The sequence below is a fragment of the Drosophila busckii genome, chromosome 2L, assembly GCF_011750605.1.
Source record: "Drosophila busckii strain San Diego stock center, stock number 13000-0081.31 chromosome 2L, ASM1175060v1, whole genome shotgun sequence".
In the NCBI taxonomy this organism is placed as follows: domain Eukaryota; kingdom Metazoa; phylum Arthropoda; class Insecta; order Diptera; family Drosophilidae; genus Drosophila; species Drosophila busckii.
Window position 1 is genome coordinate 14,680,809 of NC_046604.1, and position 18,256 is coordinate 14,699,064.

The 18,256-nt window shown below is 35.4% G+C and overlaps 1 protein-coding gene across 1 annotated transcript; it reads left to right on the forward strand.

The window, feature by feature from the left end:
- Positions 1 to 12,870: 12,870 nt before the first annotated feature.
- On the forward strand, positions 12,871 to 17,689 carry LOC108599415 (T-box protein H15). The gene is made up of 4 exons (XM_017986230.1): positions 12,871 to 13,212; positions 14,257 to 14,707; positions 15,741 to 16,026; positions 16,675 to 17,689. The coding sequence occupies exons 1-4, from the start codon at positions 12,975 to 12,977 to the stop codon at positions 17,497 to 17,499; spliced, it is 1,800 nt and encodes a 599-aa protein (XP_017841719.1). The 5' UTR covers positions 12,871 to 12,974; the 3' UTR covers positions 17,500 to 17,689.
- Positions 17,690 to 18,256: the final 567 nt, after the last annotated feature.

Genomic DNA, 18,256 nt, shown 5'->3' on the forward strand with positions numbered 1-18,256 from the left:
GCAAGCGTGAATATAATTTTTTCAATATTTTAAACATAAATAAAGTAAACAAAAAAATGTTTAAGGGTATTGAAATTATTAGAATTAAAGTTGCAAATTTAAGAGTTTTTATTAAAGGAATAAGTTTTAAATATTTCAAACAAATAAAATAAAAAAAATACAAATTTGTGCAAGGCTTTGAAATTATTATTTATGCCTATAAAATTAAATTGGGCGACAAAAGTATGAAAATATGGCAAATTACAAGCTTGATACAATTTTTCAATATTTTAAACACAAAGCACAATCAACAATATTTTTAAAAATATTTTAGCCTACTGTTATTTTTTTTCTTTAGCATAAATAAATGCAACAGAGCCGCCATTTGCTATATAAACAAGTAATTGCCAATTTCTAATTATTTCAATCGCCATAAAAAATATTTTACTTCTACTTCCATGTTATTTTCTTAGTTCAACTAAATACGCCAGTTACACAGTTTGCTAATTATGTAAACCTCCGCCCTTAGCCCGTCGAACCCATTTGTTTATATTTTTTCACAGCATAAGCTACAATACTTATGTAAGCAAAGTTGCTGTCACTGAATTTAAAATTCACAGCACATTTTTGGCTCTGCGCTGTGCTTGCTACAAACAATATTGACAAAAGCACACACACATATATATATATATATATATATATACAGCCACTGTGAAAAGAAGTAAAGCAAGGAGTCGTCACAGTGCTGCTTAAAATTCTGTGAGCATCGTTTCACAACTTTCCAACTTGCCAAAAAATCGAAATGGCCACAAAACAAAAAAAAAAAGAAGGAAGCAAAATAAAATAAAAGAAAAGCAGCAGCAGCAAAAGGAAGCGCATAAATTCTGTATGTGCAGCAGTTGCGTTTGCTATGTGTGGGTGTGGCAAACAGAAAGAGACAGCAGCTGCTGTTGGGGAGCAAAAGCAACAAAAAATGTGCGGAAAATAAATGAAAATGCTCAAAGCTCGTTCACAAGAGTGCTTACGGCATCCGCAAGGAGCTGTTGAAGTGGCAAATTTGCGCAAGCGACACCCCCAAGGCGCAAGAGACAGCCCAGCAAGCGAAAGAGGAAGAGCAAGTGACTAAAGTAGAGAGTGGGTGGCTGATGGGTGGCTCGACTCGAGTCGACTCGACTCTTTGGGACTGCCATCGTTACTTACAACAACTACATGCCAGTGTCAACACATACTTGGCCAATTTAAGTGGGCAGCGCTTTTTCCACTTGCCACACACACACACAAAAATGCACACAGCGAAATTTGTTGGCTGGACAAACAGCAAAACTATAGATTTTAATATTAAGCAGCAAACTCTATTAGCTAAATATTTTATATAGCAATTAAATTGCATTTATATGAATTAATTTCAAATAATAATAATAGTGATAATTAATATCGCTGCTTATATTAAATTGTATTAAGCTTAATAAATTTTAATAAATATTATATGGCTGGACCAAAACTATATATTTTAATATTAAACAGCAAGCTATATTAGCCAAATATTTTATATAGCTGTTTATATGCACTTAAATAAATTTCAAATAAGAATAATTTATTTGCTAATTTAATATTGCATAAAATTGTATTAAGCTTAATAAATTTTAATAAATACTTATACAGCGCTACGAACAAAATTTATATTTAAAATAAATTATTTGAATTTATATAATTCTATATTATATATTAATTAATTTAAAATAATAACAAAAACTAATATCGCAGCTTATATTCAATTCAATTGTATTTATGTTACTTATGTTCAAATTATTATTTTATATTTTATAATTATGCAATTTATAATTATATGCAATTAAATCGTATTTAATAAATATTTATATAGCCCTACAAACAAAATTTATATTTAAAATAAATTATTAAAGCTCTTCATTTTATAATAACAATAATTAATATCTTAGCCTATATTCAATTAAATCGTATTAATGTTACTAAAGTTGAAATTATTATAATTTATTTTATTATAAATAATTCTGCTTAATAAATATTTTAATTAAATTTCAATAAATATTTATAAGCGCTGCAATTTAAAATAAATTATTTAAGCTGCTCATGTTTTCTCTCGGCGTACTTATATATATTAAATGTTAAGCTCACAGTCAGACAGACAGACAGACACACAATTCAGTCTCTGTCCGCCATATTTGTTTCATTTCATGTGGGCGTGCTACACTCCCACACACAGTTATAAACATTTTTATAGCAATGACATCTTTTTCTTGCTCTCTCTCTCTCTGTCTCGCTCTAATGTCTTTCGCCTGCTTGTAATTAACCCCTTTTCAGGTTTTTGTGTGAGACAATAAAGTTTTGTGAGAAAAGGCGCTTAATGACATTGGCGACAAAGTTTTGCAATTTTTTCGCAATTTGCCGCCACACACAGCAACAATTTGCGTTTAATTAACCAAAAGTTTTATTGCTTAGCCTAATGTACTTCACAAATGGCTAAATAGGGAGGAACTTGGCCAAGAAATTTTGTTTTGTTGTCGAAAGTCTGGCAATCAAATTAATTTTGATGAGCGCAACTTTTGTTTGCACAACTAAATAATTGACTAAGAAACAAAACAGCGAAATTTTATTAACTAAATGCAAGAGTAGAGTTGAAATAGATATATAAATAAAACTGTAAGTTGAGCTCAAGCATAAAAATATAATTCAGATATTTTCTTTACTAATGTAATAAATAAATCAACGAATAATTTAAATGCTGTAAAAATATAATAAAATATTATAACATAGCTTAGGCTTTGGTTTAGTATTTTATGCAGACTTTATGTCTAATCTAATAATCCACCCAGCACACTATGTATAATTTATCTACGCTCAGTTGTTGTTTTATTGCTCTTTTAGCCACACTCTTTTTTTTTGTTTTTTTTTGGTTGTTGGTTAACAGCTCCCCAAACGGCTACGAAAATAATTTGACACTTGACTGCCGCCTAAATACTTAAATATGCTATATACATGAAATGCTGGCTGAGCTAAGCAACAAATAAAAAACAAGCGTAACAACATGCGCATTTTGTTGTGTCAACTTTATGGCTGACAAAACTCTTAAAAAAGAACTTAAAAAAAAAATAAACAAAACAAGCAAGAAACTAATTAAAGAGAAGTTTGGAGTTCGTAGGGGGATGACAATAAAATTTATGAAAATTAACATAAAATTTTGTGCGATTAACTGGAAAACTCACGCACACGCACACACACACACGTGTGTGTAAAAGTTTTGGCCATATGGAAAAGCCAAAGCACATAATAAACAAAAGCGCAGGCAATAAAAACAAATATGGCGACACATGTGGAGTGAAGAAAGCAGATGAAGATGTTGATGAGGCAGTGACTGCTTATCATGCAACACTTGCCACACATGCCACACACGTATTTAAGTTGAAAGTCGCTCAATATAACTTTTGCCACAGTTTCGAAACAAAAGTTAAGCTCAGCAGCGCAGCCAAAGCGATTAAGCTGATTGGGTATACACACACATATGTGCGTGTGTGTGTGTGTGCGTGGGGGTGAAGCTGTTTGGGGTTGTCTTTATGAGTAATGCGCACCTTATGCTGCCGCCAAGTCGAATGTGATTAGCATTGAGCTATGCGCGCAAGTGAGATAGCAATAGATAGCTACCCTCCTAATATAGAAAATCTGTTTAGCTCATTTTATGCGCCTTATTAACCCCTTTGTTGTTGTTGTAGTTGCCACAAATCAAAATATTATGATGGCATCATTTACACGCCGCATTTACAGCTTAAAGTTGATCTTCGAACTCACGAGTTATAGTTTATTTTTGAAAAAAAAAACTAAATTTTATTAACAGAGGGTTGAGTGTTTTGTTTTTAATGTTTGCGGCTGCTGCTGCTGTTCTCAGCCTTGTATGCTTTAATTTGATCTTGCGCTTAAGATTTGTTCTACCGCATTTTACGATTTGGCTTTGGAGGATTATTTTGACTATATAAAAATTTATTTTGGGAATATTTTGTCTTTAGAAAATATTTGGATTTTTGTGGAATTATTATTTTAAGCGCTTATATGCAACTAAAGTTAGTTATAATAAATATATATTATAAATAAATATTCTACCGCATTTTACGTATCGGTTTGAGAATTATTGAAAAATATATTTTAGGAATCGTATCTTTTTTAATATTATATTAAGCCCATCTGTGCATAAATGTATTTAAAATCAACTAAAAATAGTTTTAAAAAATATATAAAATATAAATAAATATTCAACTGAATTTTACGATTAGATTGTTTTTAGAATCTTGTTTAAGTAAGCTACATAATTTATTAGTAATTTTTAATGAATTGCAATTGATATTAAATTAATATAAAAATATTAAAAGCGTCCAAGCATTTCAGAGGATTTTTGGAAAAAATATATAAAAGGATATTATATTTTATATTTATATATTTTTTTTACTATTATATTTTTTTGGAAAAATATATAAAAGGATATTATATTTATATTTTTTTAAATATTAAATTTTTTTAGAATTATTATCCAAAGCTCATAAATATATTTTAATATTGTAGTAATAAATATTTTAAATTTATGTCAATTATAGAAACTTAACTTGCTTGCATCTCATAATATTTTTATTTTTATTAAGGTAAGCAAATAAATTTAATGTCATATGCACAAGAAACATTTGTTATAACAATAGTTACAATAGATCTGTATACTGCTGCATGTGTGGCCGGCCAACAAACAATCGATCATCATCAGCGCTGATGCTTTGGCGTTTACTTATGGTAAACAGTGTGCCCTGCTCTAAATTCAAATCGATCAATGACGACAGAGAGAGAGAGAGCGAAACAAAGAGCACTGATTGAATACGCAGCCCTGCGGCGAAGGATGTGCAATATTTGATTTGAATTTTAAACTGAATTGTTAGGAGCGACTGTAAAACTGTCACAGCTGGGCTTGGATTTGGGTGCGAGGCTGCTGCTGCTCATTGTGGTTGGGAACGAGCTACGCTAGTTTAGCAATATGATAGATGAGTGCGTGTGGCAAGTTCCAATTATCGAAGCTAATGTAATTACGCTAAAGCGAAGCAGCAAAAGTCAACGCATCAGCTTAATCATTTTAACTAATTGCCAGAGCGAGAGCGAGCGCTAGAGCTAGACAGACAATAATAGTAATAAAAAAGCGCTTAAAGAGAGAAAAAAAAAAGTGCGCCCAAGGGACTCAAGAGCAACCAATTATGTTGATGGTAAACAAATTGCGCACGTAGCGGCAGCAACAACAAAAAAAATACATAAAAATTAGTTGGCAAGCGAAAAAAAAACAAAACCAATATAAAGGACACGCCAAGCTTCTGCTCTTTGCTAGCTAATTACACTAATGACAGCCCAATGTGTCGAGTCGAGTCGAGTGGAGTCGCACTCGTGTTGCAATTAAACGTTCTGCGTGCAACAGCGACATAAGGTCAAAGTCAATTCCACAGTCGTCAGCTGCGGCACTCAAAATTGAAAATTGAACTGCACTTAATCGAAGCCCAATAGCAATTGTTGTTGCAGCTACTGCCACACGCAATGTTGCCAATGTTGCAAATGAAGCAATCGCCGCACTCTTTCACTTCCGTCACAATTATTTAAGCGGCTTTAGCGCCTGTTGACGCCTCTCGAATTTCCTTTAAGCCGCTTTGCCGACCGCACACAACGCTCACTCATTAGCCCAAAAAAGAAAATAAAGCAAACCAAGTCCTGCTTGCATCATCGAAAGGGTAGCCAAGAAACCCTAAACGTGCAACATAAATACGCAGAGTAGGCGTTGCAGTTGGCCAAAGACCACACGCGGCTTGGGGCAACCTTAGACCATGCAAAAGAAATTCCAAAATGTGTCTAAAGTCATTTAATCCTCAGCTCGCTGCTTCGTTTGCTCATGTGTGAAAATCTAATGTTTGCTTCACACTTGTAACTATAACAATTAAAGCATTTCAGTAATATAATAATATTTAAATTCAATATATTAGCTTATATTAATTTCGAAGAGGTATTCAAAGCGAATGAATTACATTGATATATTTGTTCAAAAAAATCAACATTAGATAATATAAATAAAATTTTCTATGTAGGTTTAGCTTCAATAATTAATATTATGTTAATATTGATTATTATAAAAGCATTCTCTGAGGTAAAATAAAATAAAACAATGTCTTAAAATTATAGCTCATTTAATTTTAAGTATAATCAATTTTAAACAAACAAATATCTTAATTTTTGTTTATAATTAGTTTTTTGAATTTGTTAATTAAAATTGTATATTAAAACTTCACTTTAAAAAATATTTGCTGCAATTCTATGCCATTTGGTTATTATTTTTATTTAAGCTTGTATTGTATATGCAAAAAAAGTTACTTTGCTGCTGTATTTAATTATTTTCAATCATTTAACATTGCTATATTTTTATTTAATTTTGTATATGCATAAAAAAAAGTTCCTTGTTAATTCTTTTTAATCATATAACATTCCTATATTTTTATTTAATTTTGTATGTGCATAAAAAAAGTTACTTTGCTGCTGTATTTAATTATTTTTAATCATTTAACATTGCTATATTTTTATTTAATTTTCTATATGTATAAAAAAACTTCCTTTGCTGCTGTATTTAATTATTTTTAATTATATTCCTATTCCTATATTTTTAATTAATTTGGTATATGCATAAAAAAAGTTCCTATATTTTTTTATTTAATTTTTTTAAGCACATTCCTATATATTGCTTAAATTTTTTAAACACATACGGCTCCAATATTATTTATCAAATTAACATTTACGCGCTCTTTTGTATTTTCTTTCTCTCTCATCAGTTTGCTGCTATTTAAACTTTTTACTCCTTTTTTTATGCTCTACGTACACAAATACTTTTAATTATGATTGATGTGTCACATATATAAACCCAACAACAACAACAACAACAACAGCAAATAGTTTGGGCTATTAAAACCGCATCACAAACAATGCCAAGCTAAATTGTCTTGAGCCCTGCGACTCGCTTGAATGCAAATCAAATATGAAATTTTTAATATTTTGTTGGCACAACACAACAAATTTCAAAATAATGTCAGAGGCAACGAGCGTGGAAAATGATCTATTGCGGCTACAAAGGACAATGCAGGGTAAGAAGAAACTGAGACAAGCAAAAGGCAATGATCTGCGTCTGAGCAGATGCTGCAGCATCTTTCCCTATTTGAATTGAATTTAGAGCAGCGTTGACTTGTGCCTGAGCAGGCATTTCCAGGTTTGTTTGCTTTGCCTTGACAAAAGGACATGTGCAGCAATGTAAGGACCACCATTTTATAAAAAAAAAAAAAAAACTATGCTATTAATCAAGCCACTGCACGTGTGCGTGTGCGCTAAGCAGTCAATTTATATTTATTTTAAGGCTGTTCCTTAGTTATTTTCATAGCCGCTGCAATTAGTTGCGGTCTCTATTATGTTGTGCAATGAATGAAAGTGAAATTGCTTGGCCCTAATCCTCATTCTCATTGTTTGCCATTTTAATTGCGCCCACTTTCACACTTTGGCCCAGACACCTGTACCTCACTCTCTGCCCAGTTGGTGTTCCTGCCTTTAATTGCAGTTTCCTCTGTGCAGCTTGTGGGCGTTTAGCTCTACCCCCGACTGTTGTGGGTGTTGCGACTTTAGCGGCTTATGTTGCTGTCTTTTTAAATGTTTAAATGTTTCAGCGTTTGCCGGCTCACTTCAAATACATTTCTTCTAATAGACTCACCTAAGGCCAAACCGCACGCCTTGGGGGGAACTTGTCAAAGTCGTGGGTCGGCGCTGGCTTTGAAATATTTTTAAGTATCTTAAGGTAGCCACAATTCTTAGAAAAATTCTACAACTTCTTAGAGAGCGACTGGCATTTGCATTAGAAATTTATTAAATGTAATTTTAATATTTGCAATATACGAAGAAAACGCAAATAGTTTACTTGACTATTTTTTATTTAATTTTCCATTAAATTCTTTGCCCTGCAATTCGAAACCTTAACACTATAAAGCCTAGCTGCTTAGTCTTGATCTTGCTGTTAGTCCAAGGTGCATAAAATGGGCGTGGCAAGTCTCTTGACATTTATTAAAAATTAAAAAAGTACAAGCTGCAAGATTTTTTTAAGGGCGTTTGCCTTACAGCCACATAAATTAGAAAATCAAGCAAAAAGAAAAAGACAACAACATAAATAAATACAATAAATATTAAAGAGCAAAACGTAATACAGTTGAGAGTTGAAGTCGAGGCGAGTTATTTAACAAAATTACGCATCGTTTAAGTTGTGATTTATGTGGCATGGGGCAGAGTAACCAAAACCTTGCCACACACAAACACAAACACAGTTGAATGCCACACATTGTTAATGAGTCGAATTACAGAGGCAGACAAAAGGGGTTGAGCGCAGAGAGGAGTGAGCAGCGCAGAGAGTCTGTGTATGTGTGTGTGTTTATGTGTATGTGTGTGTGCTGAGTGGCCGTCGAAAGGTGTGACAATTGTTACACACACACACACACACGCATTTATGTGCTTGAGCATGACTCTGGCAAGTTGGCAAAGATTTATTTATAAGATTCCTAGTAAAATGCAAACAATTCGCCTGCGGTTCGTCCTTTTGTGTCTAGTCAGTTTGACTCTCTGCTGTCTTTTGCATAAGCAAATTACCACAAAACACTAAAACATTTTAACGGAATTGCTACCGGGCCAAGTCGGCAACACACACAAATGTTAAAAAGCAACGCAGCCCAGTAGCCGCCAAATTCCCTGGAGCCAAACCGCTCTGCTCACATTTATCAAAGACAGCGACGGCGGCGGCGGTTTTTGTTTTTTAAAAACATTTCTTCTTGCCCACAACACAGTTTCCCTCGAGGCCCTCGAGCTCCGTTACTTGACCACAAAGCACACACACACACAATGAGTTTTCATTAATAAATTTCCAACAAAATATTCTACAAGTCAAAAGGAAAACTCTGAGTATGTTTATATTTTTTTCATTTCATTTTTCAGGGGGCGTTACGTCTTGGCAAACAAATTGTAAATATTTTGCAGCAGTGTGTGTGTGAAAAGGTTGAAAGGTCGCCACAGCCAGGACAAGATGAAAAATGTTTTGACAGACAATGTGGCAGCAACAAAAAAAATTTTAATATAGAATAGCAACAAAGATAAGTCTGCGAAAATGTATAAAATAAATTTTCAGCAGACTCAAAAATTTCAATAAATATTTGTTCTATTTAATTTAATAATATTTTAAAACTTGCTTACCTTTTTCCAATTATACAAGGCCACATAATTCTGAAATAAAAAACATGAAAAAATTAATAAAATAATTTATTCATTTTAATAAAATTTTTAAAAATATTCCGCACTATCAATAAAAATAAAAAAAATAAATATAATAATTTTAATAAAGTAAAAATATTCCGAGCTATTTTCTAATCTATTTTCTAATGTTCCAAGCCACAAAATTGAAACACATGTTTATTGATTTCTATAAATAAAAGCAGCTTCCGTTCGCTTAAGCTGCAGATAATGCAGCCCTTTGTTGCAAGTGCCTCAAGCGGAAGCAACACGTGCCTCAATTTTTGGTAAAACTGAAGTGCATAAATATATAAAATCAAAGCATTCGAAATGTAATTGAAAACCTCTTGAAATTGCAGCGGAAATTCAAAATTATAACGAAAGTGCATGCTAATGATTTTTATATTTAATTTAATTAATTTAAACTGTCACTACTTAGGTGGTCTCTAAGGACTAACGCTAACGATTTGTTGTTACAGTACAGGACATTTTGAGATCCTGTGGCGGCGGCTTGCTGTCAAAGTGAAAGTATTCGAATTACCAAAGCGCCAAAAATCAAAGAAAGTAAAGCAACGTTTTTTCAAAAAATATTAATGATCAATTGAGTATTTTGCCGACAAAAGATCTGAAAAATTCCACTTGAGCTGCTTAGGGGCAACACAGCGAAGAGACAGAGAAAGTTGCTCTGACACTAACTGCACTAATTAACAAGGCGCAAGTTGCTTAGCTCTTCACTTTGCTTTATGTTTATTTTTACAAGTGGCACTTTCATAAATTAGGCAAACTCTCTGTTTTTGTTTTCACAACTTGTGTTTTTTCAAGTGTAGCCCGAGTGACATTTTGCTGACATACGCGTTTGCCACTGCCACAGCACACACACACACACATGTGTATGACTGTGTGTGTGTGTGTAAATTTAAATCGTTGAAGGAAGCTGCTAAAGCGCGAACTCCAGGACACACACGTTGCGTTTTGTTTGGTCCTTTGGTGAAAGTGTCACAGTGACAGGCAATGTGACATGCCCACTTTCCACTTCAAAGAATGCGGCGAGCATGTAACGAGGGTTGTTAGAGAAGTAAGCAGTATAAGTTTGAAATTATTTAAATATATATAACAAAAAATAAAAATATTTTCAGGCATAACAATTAAATACATTTTTAATAATAATGTTTTAATTAAGCTTTAATAAAAAAAATGTCACATTGCATAAAAATGTGTAAATATGTATGCAATTTATTTTTTCTTTTAACTTTGTCACACTTTACAAGCAACCCTCGCTATATAGCCATACGCTATCTGCTCTTTCTCTCAATTGTTTTGCTTTGCTTGGCGCTACAAAGTGTCAAATTACAAGAATCACACGAATGGGCGTAAGCGCAGCTTACTCTATGGCAATGTCAATTTCTTTTTTTTTTAAATTTCCTACTTCTAATTGGCATTTGCCTTGAATGCTGACGAACTGTCAGCTAAGAAATTTGCCTGTCTACAGCATTTTTTATTTTATTCTCAACCTCATGCCTTAGGTTAATTGGCAATGACAAAGGTCTTGAGACTTGGCATCGAAAGTTGTCTAGGGACTTGACTTGACTCGCATAATTGCAATTTGTTGACATTCTCTAGCGGCAGCAATTACACACACACACACACACACACATGCTGTGTGTAATGATAGCTTATTATATTGTAAGCGTGTGGGCGTTCACTTCATTTGCAAGTCGCACATCCGGTTTGTTGGTTTTGCATATATACCGAACAGTCTATATTTACCTGAACATTATATCTTTTTTGCAAGCAACTGAAGCTTGTGCAATTGCTAATGTGCTGCAATCAGCATTTATTAAAGTTGCAAGAGACAAAAAGCAGCAACAATTGTTGAAGCAGTAAACATTGAAATATTCGCTTAAAATAAACATCAGTTAATATAAAAAAAATTATATAAGCATGTAGGTTTATTTTCAATAATTATTGTTATTATATTGATATTTTGTTATAATAAATTCCAAAGAAATAAAGTAATAATATATGCATTTTGTGAAGTTAGATTACATAAAACAATGTATTAAAATTATAGCTCATTTAATTTGAAGTATTATAAATTTTAATGAATCAAAAATTCTGCATTTGAATTTGTTAATTCATTCTATTTTAATAAAATTGTATAGCCAAATTTTATAGAAGCATATTCTAGCTCATTTAATTTTAATATTTTACTGTCGCATTCTTTTTATTATAAGTATAACAAATTTTAGTGAAGTAATTTCTAAATATTTTCTACAATTAGTTTTTTGAATTTGTTTATTCATTACATTTTAGTAAAATTATATGATAATATTTAACAGCAGCCAAACATTCTGTATTCTTTGCTTTATACATATGTTTATCACATTTCTCATCTACAGACTTCCAGTCACCAGGCTTCATTTCATTTTATGCCATCAGCTGTTCTATACGTTTTAGCATATAAATCAGCCCAAGCACTGCAGTTAAAATGCCAACAAGTTGTTGTTAAGTTTTTTAAAGCTCCACTGCTTGCAGCTAATTACAGTCAACATTTATATATGCATATAGTTTATATATAAAATGCGGCTGCAACAAATCAAAGCAACTAAGCAAAGCCAAGAAAAAAAAACTCACTCAATAAGGCAAGCGGAACGTGTTGGAATTGTCTGAAACGCTCATACACACAGCAACAAAATCAACAGCAACACACACACACACATAGGCAGCTATGAGCAGCAGCAGCATCCAAGATAACAAGAGACGACAACGGCGAAAAGTTGTCTAAAAAATTGTAAAACGAGAAAAATAAACAAAGGGAAACATGAAAAACCGCAAGCAAAACGTTTGCACTTCATAAATGCACAAGCCTAAGCCAGAGCGAGAGCGCGCGAGCCAAGCGCCAGTGAGCGCAAGCAAGCAGGCAAGAGAGTTGCGAGTGTGAGAGCGCAGCGCCGACATTTTTAATTGTAAATGAGTTATGACAACGACTACGCGCGCTCTACGGCTGCTGAGTGGCCGTCAACAGCAGCAGCAGCAGCAGAGCACACACCCACCCACTCTCACTCACGCGCGCTCTCACTCTCTCGCGCAACACTCGCGCATGCGTGTGAGTAATACGGCTAGCTGCCTTAATTGCTGTCACGCTCTCACGCACACCAACGAGAACACCCTGAATACCAATTCCAATTGTAACTGTTGCCTCTCTCGCTCGCAGCTGCTCTCTCACTTGCTAGCTCGCTCACACTCGTACGCTTTGAGTTGGAAACTGGTTTCCCCGCTGCCATTCGCTGCTGCTGACGTCGCCGCCGCCGCCTAACTTATCGACTGCGGCCACAGCACGTTCCCTCAAACATTTCCAACAGAATTCAGTTCGTCGTCGCCTGTCTTACGCAGCGCACACAACGTTTCGCGTAGCGGGCTTCACATACATATATATAAAAAAAAAAAACATTGCGTGTATTATAAGCTGCACTTGTTTCTCTCTTTGTGTGTGTGTGTATACATATATATTTGTATATATATAAGTGTTTCATTTGGCTGCAAAAATGCTGCAAAATATTTAAAGTGTGCTAAAGTGTTGACAAGCGTTAGATACAATAATAAACTAAAACTTTTAAACTTTCAAAAGCGCAACCAAATATTTAAACAAAATGCTTGTGGGCTCGCATCCATATTTATGCAATGGCGTTTTGCCAGCAGCAGCAGCAAGCGTTGCTACCAACAATAACAACAACAACACAGCTGCCAATGCAACAGCAGCAGCAGCAGCAACAACAACAACAACGGCGAGCAACAAAAGTGCCGCCGGCTCCGCAACGGATTTCTCCATTGCAGCGATTATGGCACGCGAGGATGCCTCAAGCCGCGAGTCCTCAGTGCGTAGTGCAAGTAAGTTTCAAAAATTAAAAGTTATACAGCAACAAATAGCAATAGATTTGTTTATAATGCCAAAATTCTCTCAAGACGCGCATAAATTATTTTAAATATGTTGCTAGCCCGATTTACCTTTTAATTTACCGTTTTTTTTAATAGACTCAGGCCCTCTAATTGTTAGCGCTTTGTTTAAAGTTCAATGAAAACAAGTGCAAGGCAATTTAATTGTTTACAGCCGCCGACGGCGCAGAATTATTATTTATAATTATATTAAATGTGCAACATTACTAAGAGAATACAATTTTATAAAATGAATTGCAGGAAAAAAGTTATCACAGTAGTTGCCAACTATAATTAACAGTTAACGGTTAGCAATTAGACTTGAGCTTGTTCTAGCGACGGCAATTAAAGCGAGGCAGCAATCAATACGTGTATTTAATTTATAAACAAACATAACAAATTATATTTTTGTTAAAGCGACGGCAAAATTAAATTTTTATTAGCGAATTACTTGTGCATATAATTTATGCAATAAAGCTAAAGCGCAAAGCAGCAATAAAAACAATGAACAACAGCAACATAATAAATTTGTTAATTGTGCTGATTTTGCATTTTAACACCTCCAGACTTAAAAAAAAAAACACGCTACAATTAAAAGCTTATTAGCTCTTTGCTTTGAGCGGCAAATTAATAAAATTATAGCGGCTATAACAAGTCGTTGTGCTTATTTCAATTTAAATAATATAGCTACGTATATATATTGTTTTTAATGTGGGCACACCTTGAAGTTCTCAGTGCAGACGCAGCTAAATTTTTGCATTTTAATAGCCAATTAAATGTGTTTTATATGTAACTGTAAGCTTAACGGAAATTGCGCATATGAGACAGCGTGTCGTCTAGCCAGAGAACCAAAAAAAAAAGGTTTATATACATAAATATATCAGCAACATGTTGCCAAGCTCAAAGCAGCGAGCGCGCTTAACCTTTGAGCTTGGAAATTGAAAATTTTCGTATGCAAAATTGCAGTGTTTAATTGAAAATTTGGTAAATTTTCCACAGGCCCCATTTCCGTTGAGGATGAAGTTGACGTTGATGTGGTCGATTGCAGTGATGCCGAGGATCAGCCACCAAGCAAAGCGCGCCGCCTCAACCACCATCATCACCCCCACCATCATCATCATCATCATCATCACAACAACAACAATAATAACAACAACAATAATAGTGTTGCACACATTAAGAGCAGCCGCAGCGGCGGCGGCGCCAACGTTGAACAGCTAAACACAAGCTCAACAAGCAGTCAAGGACGCTGCTCAACGCCGCCCCAATCGCCCGGCACGGAGGACAGTGAGGAGCGTCTGACACCCGAACCGGTGCAGAAGGCACCCAAAATTGTTGGCTCATGTAATTGTGATGATCTCAAGCCGGTCCAATGCCATTTGGAGACCAAAGAGTTGTGGGATCGCTTTCACGAATTGGGCACCGAAATGATAATCACCAAAACGGGCAGGTAAGCAAAGCAAAGCAATAGAAATTAGACTAAGAGTTGCCACCAAGCGGCAAGCGGCAAGCGGCAAGTTGCAAGCTTCAACTAAGTGCCAAGTTCAAGTGAGTTGCAAACTCAAATGCACATTGCTATTCATTAAAAGTTGTCTTTGAATTTGCTTAGCAACAATTTCTTAGAAATTTAAAAAGCAAATAATATTTAATTAATTCAAAAGCTATTTGAGCTAATTTTAAATACGTTCTTGAGCTTTAGCAAAAGTTTTGTTTCACTTTCAATTAAATTTTAAAGTTTATGCTTTAATTTATAGAAATTTTGTTGCTTCGATATTTTGCTTATAACCAAAGCATTAACTTCTTCAATGGCATAACAAATTTTTGCAATGCCAACATAAATTTCATGCAGTTTTCTTTGCCTTTTTGTCTGTTTCTCTCTCTCTCTTTGTCTCTTGTGACACTGTGCAATTCTCTAGCCTCTACCTGTGAGTGCGCCAACCGCATTTTCTGCAACATTTAGACTGCGAGTCTTTTCTTTTCTTTTTTTTGGGCGTTGCTGCTGTCAGCAGGTCAGAGCCGGAGCGTTCTGTATATGTCGCATATGAACAATAACCACGGGTTGTCCACACCTTAGCGCTCCCACTGACCACACAACACGCACACACACACACACGCACTGAGATTGAACTAGTTTGTGTGCGTTGCACACCTTGAAAATGATATTGTAAAAATCACACCTCACAGGCAGTGGCAGCGTCAGACATTGCGGCAATCAGGGCGGTCGCCCCGCTCTCCGCTCTTCGCTCTTCACTCTACGCTCTTTTTAGTTATGTCACACGCAGCGCATTGAAACCACAGCAGGATGCCCAGCTAAGGCTTAAAGGTTAAAGAGTTTATATCCTTTTGTTTGCACTTGTCAAAGCCAAATACTAGCCTAGGCTATAAATTAAAGCATTACCTGTGTGTGTGTGCGACTTTAATTAATAACAACAGCAGCAACATTTGTTTACTAATATTTTCCTTTTTTTTTGTTTCATTTGCAGACGCATGTTTCCCACTGTGCGCGTCTCGTTCTCCGGCCCATTGCGTCAGATTCAACCTGCCGATCGCTATGCCGTGCTGCTGGACATTATTCCAATGGACTCGAAACGTTATCGCTATGCATATCATCGCTCGGCGTGGCTTGTGGCCGGCAAGGCTGATCCAGCGCCGCCAGCGCGTCTCTACTCCCATCCAGACAGCCCCTTCAGCTGCGAGGCGCTGCGCAAACAAGTTATCTCCTTCGAGAAGGTCAAGCTGACTAATAACGAAATGGATAAGAACGGACAGGTGAGTTCAGCAGACGAGAGCGAAGAGAGCGAAAGAATTGCTCATTTGTAGATTTTGTGCGCCAGATTGTCTCGCGTTTTAAATGATTGATAATCCCAACTAAAGGACAAATCCGCTTTTATTTAGTATTTTCTCTAAATTCTTCCATTCGGACATTCTCTTCTTTTTTTCGCGATTATCAAAGCTTTTCTATATGTTTTATATCCTTTCTTTATATAAATAGTATTCCATATATATAGTATTTCTCTATAAATCAATTAGTATTAATAAATTCAATTTAGTATTTCTCAAAATTCTTCCATTCGTACTTTCTCTTCTTTTTTTTCCATATAGTACTTAAATTTCTCGATTATCAAAGCTTTACCAAACGTTCTCTTTCCCTTTTTAAATATATAGTATTCCATATATATAGTATTTCGACTTCTATATATATAGTAATTCTCCATTATTACGAATTATCGAAGCTTCACTAAATATTCTCTTTCCATTCTTCAATTCCGAAACACTCTTCTGTTCTTTAATTTCTGTACTATCAAAGTTTCATTTAGGTTACTTTTCCTTTTTCGTTATATTGTTAGTTCTTCACTTACTGAATTATCGCAGCTTTACTAAACCGCCTCTTTCTTGTTCTTCTCTTTCTTCACACAGATTGTGCTCAACTCAATGCATCGCTATCAACCTCGCATTCATCTGGTACGCTTGGCTCATGGCCAGAGCATTCCCAGCAATCCCAAGGAGCTGCAGGAGCTGGATCACAAGACCTATGTCTTTCCGGAAACGGTCTTCACAGCCGTTACGGCGTATCAGAATCAGCTGATAACCAAATTGAAAATCGATTCGAATCCGTTTGCCAAGGGCTTTCGTGATTCATCGCGTCTGACCGACTTTGATCGCGATCCAATGGAGGCGCTGCTGCTGGAGCAACAGCTGCGCTCGCCGCTGCGTCTGTTCCCGGATCCGCTGATGCAACAGTTTGCTGCACAACAGGGTGCCGCCGATCCTGCTTCGATGGCGCTGTTCGAGAAGGCGCGTCAGCATTTGCAAATGTTTGGCGGCAATTCGCCGTACGCTCAGCTGATGATGCCGCAGATGTATCAAGCAGCGCAAGCGGCGCCACCACCACATGGCCTGGGCGCCTTTCACATGTTCCAGCAGCAATGGCCGCAATTGACCGCCGGCTTCTTGGCCAGCGCCAATCAGCAAGCGGCCGCTGCACAGGCTGCGGCTCAAGCGCAGGCGCAAGCTCAAGCCGCCGCTGCCGCTGCCATGGCCGCCAATCGCACACCCCCGCCGCCACCCACTGCCTCGACGCCCTCGTCCACATCCTCGGGATCACCGTCGCCCGATATGCGCCCGCGTCAGTATCAACGCTTTAGTCCGTATCAGCTGCCAGCGCAGTCAGCGCCGCCGCCGCCGCCGTCGTCAGCAGCTTCGCCCAATGCAGCGCACGCCTCACGCAGCCCCGCCCACTAGGCCTGCCCACAAAAAGCAACAAAAAAAAACTGCAAACAGTATTAATCCAATTTAAATGTTGTAAATTATTTGTTAACCCCTCGAAACTTTATCTCTCTATCTCTTTCTACCGTTCTCTATCTCTATCTGCATATGTTTGTTGTAAATTTACGTTTCGTCTCGCTTTGTACAGTTCTCTAGTGAATTTGTTTATAAATTAGTTAATTTTTTGTATTATAAAAAAACTTTAATGTTTAATTGTTGTTCGTCGCATCGAACTCAACTCAACTCAGTGTAAATTTTTAGCGCTAAAAGTACGCAAAGTTATAAAACATTATCTAATATATGCTTCACTAAAAATAATAATTAATATAAAATACACATAGATGCTGCAGTTAGTTTTATTTATATGAAAAACAAAAATATTTTTAAGTTTAATTAACAAAATGAAAATAAAAAATTCAAAACTATATATAAATGTTTGTCTATGTGAATGCGCTGAAAAAAAAAAAAACTCAAAAATATTTAACAGCATAAGAAAAACAAAAAATTAATAAAAAATATAAATATGTGAAAAATAAGCAGTTCAAGTGGTTTTGTTATAAATTAAAAATATTTTTAAATGCTGTGGGCAGCAAAATAAGAAAACTAAATGAAATATTGAAAGAATGCGAGCATTTTTTTATATTTTTGTAGTTAAAAAACTTCACGCTAAATTATAAAAAAATGTTGTAGAGCATAAATTTCAATTTTGGAATGCAACTAAGCAAATATCCTG

Bases quoted from the DNA above. Each gene is read 5' to 3' on its own strand.
- LOC108599415 (XM_017986230.1), top strand. From the start codon at position 12,975: ATGCTTGTGGGCTCGCATCCATATTTATGCAATGGCGTTTTGCCAGCA. The intron at 13,213-14,256 runs GTAAGTTTCAAA...AATTTTCCACAG, and splicing joins GTCCTCAGTGCGTAGTGCAA to GCCCCATTTCCGTTGAGGAT. The intron at 16,027-16,674 runs GTGAGTTCAGCA...TTCTTCACACAG, and splicing joins AAATGGATAAGAACGGACAG to ATTGTGCTCAACTCAATGCA.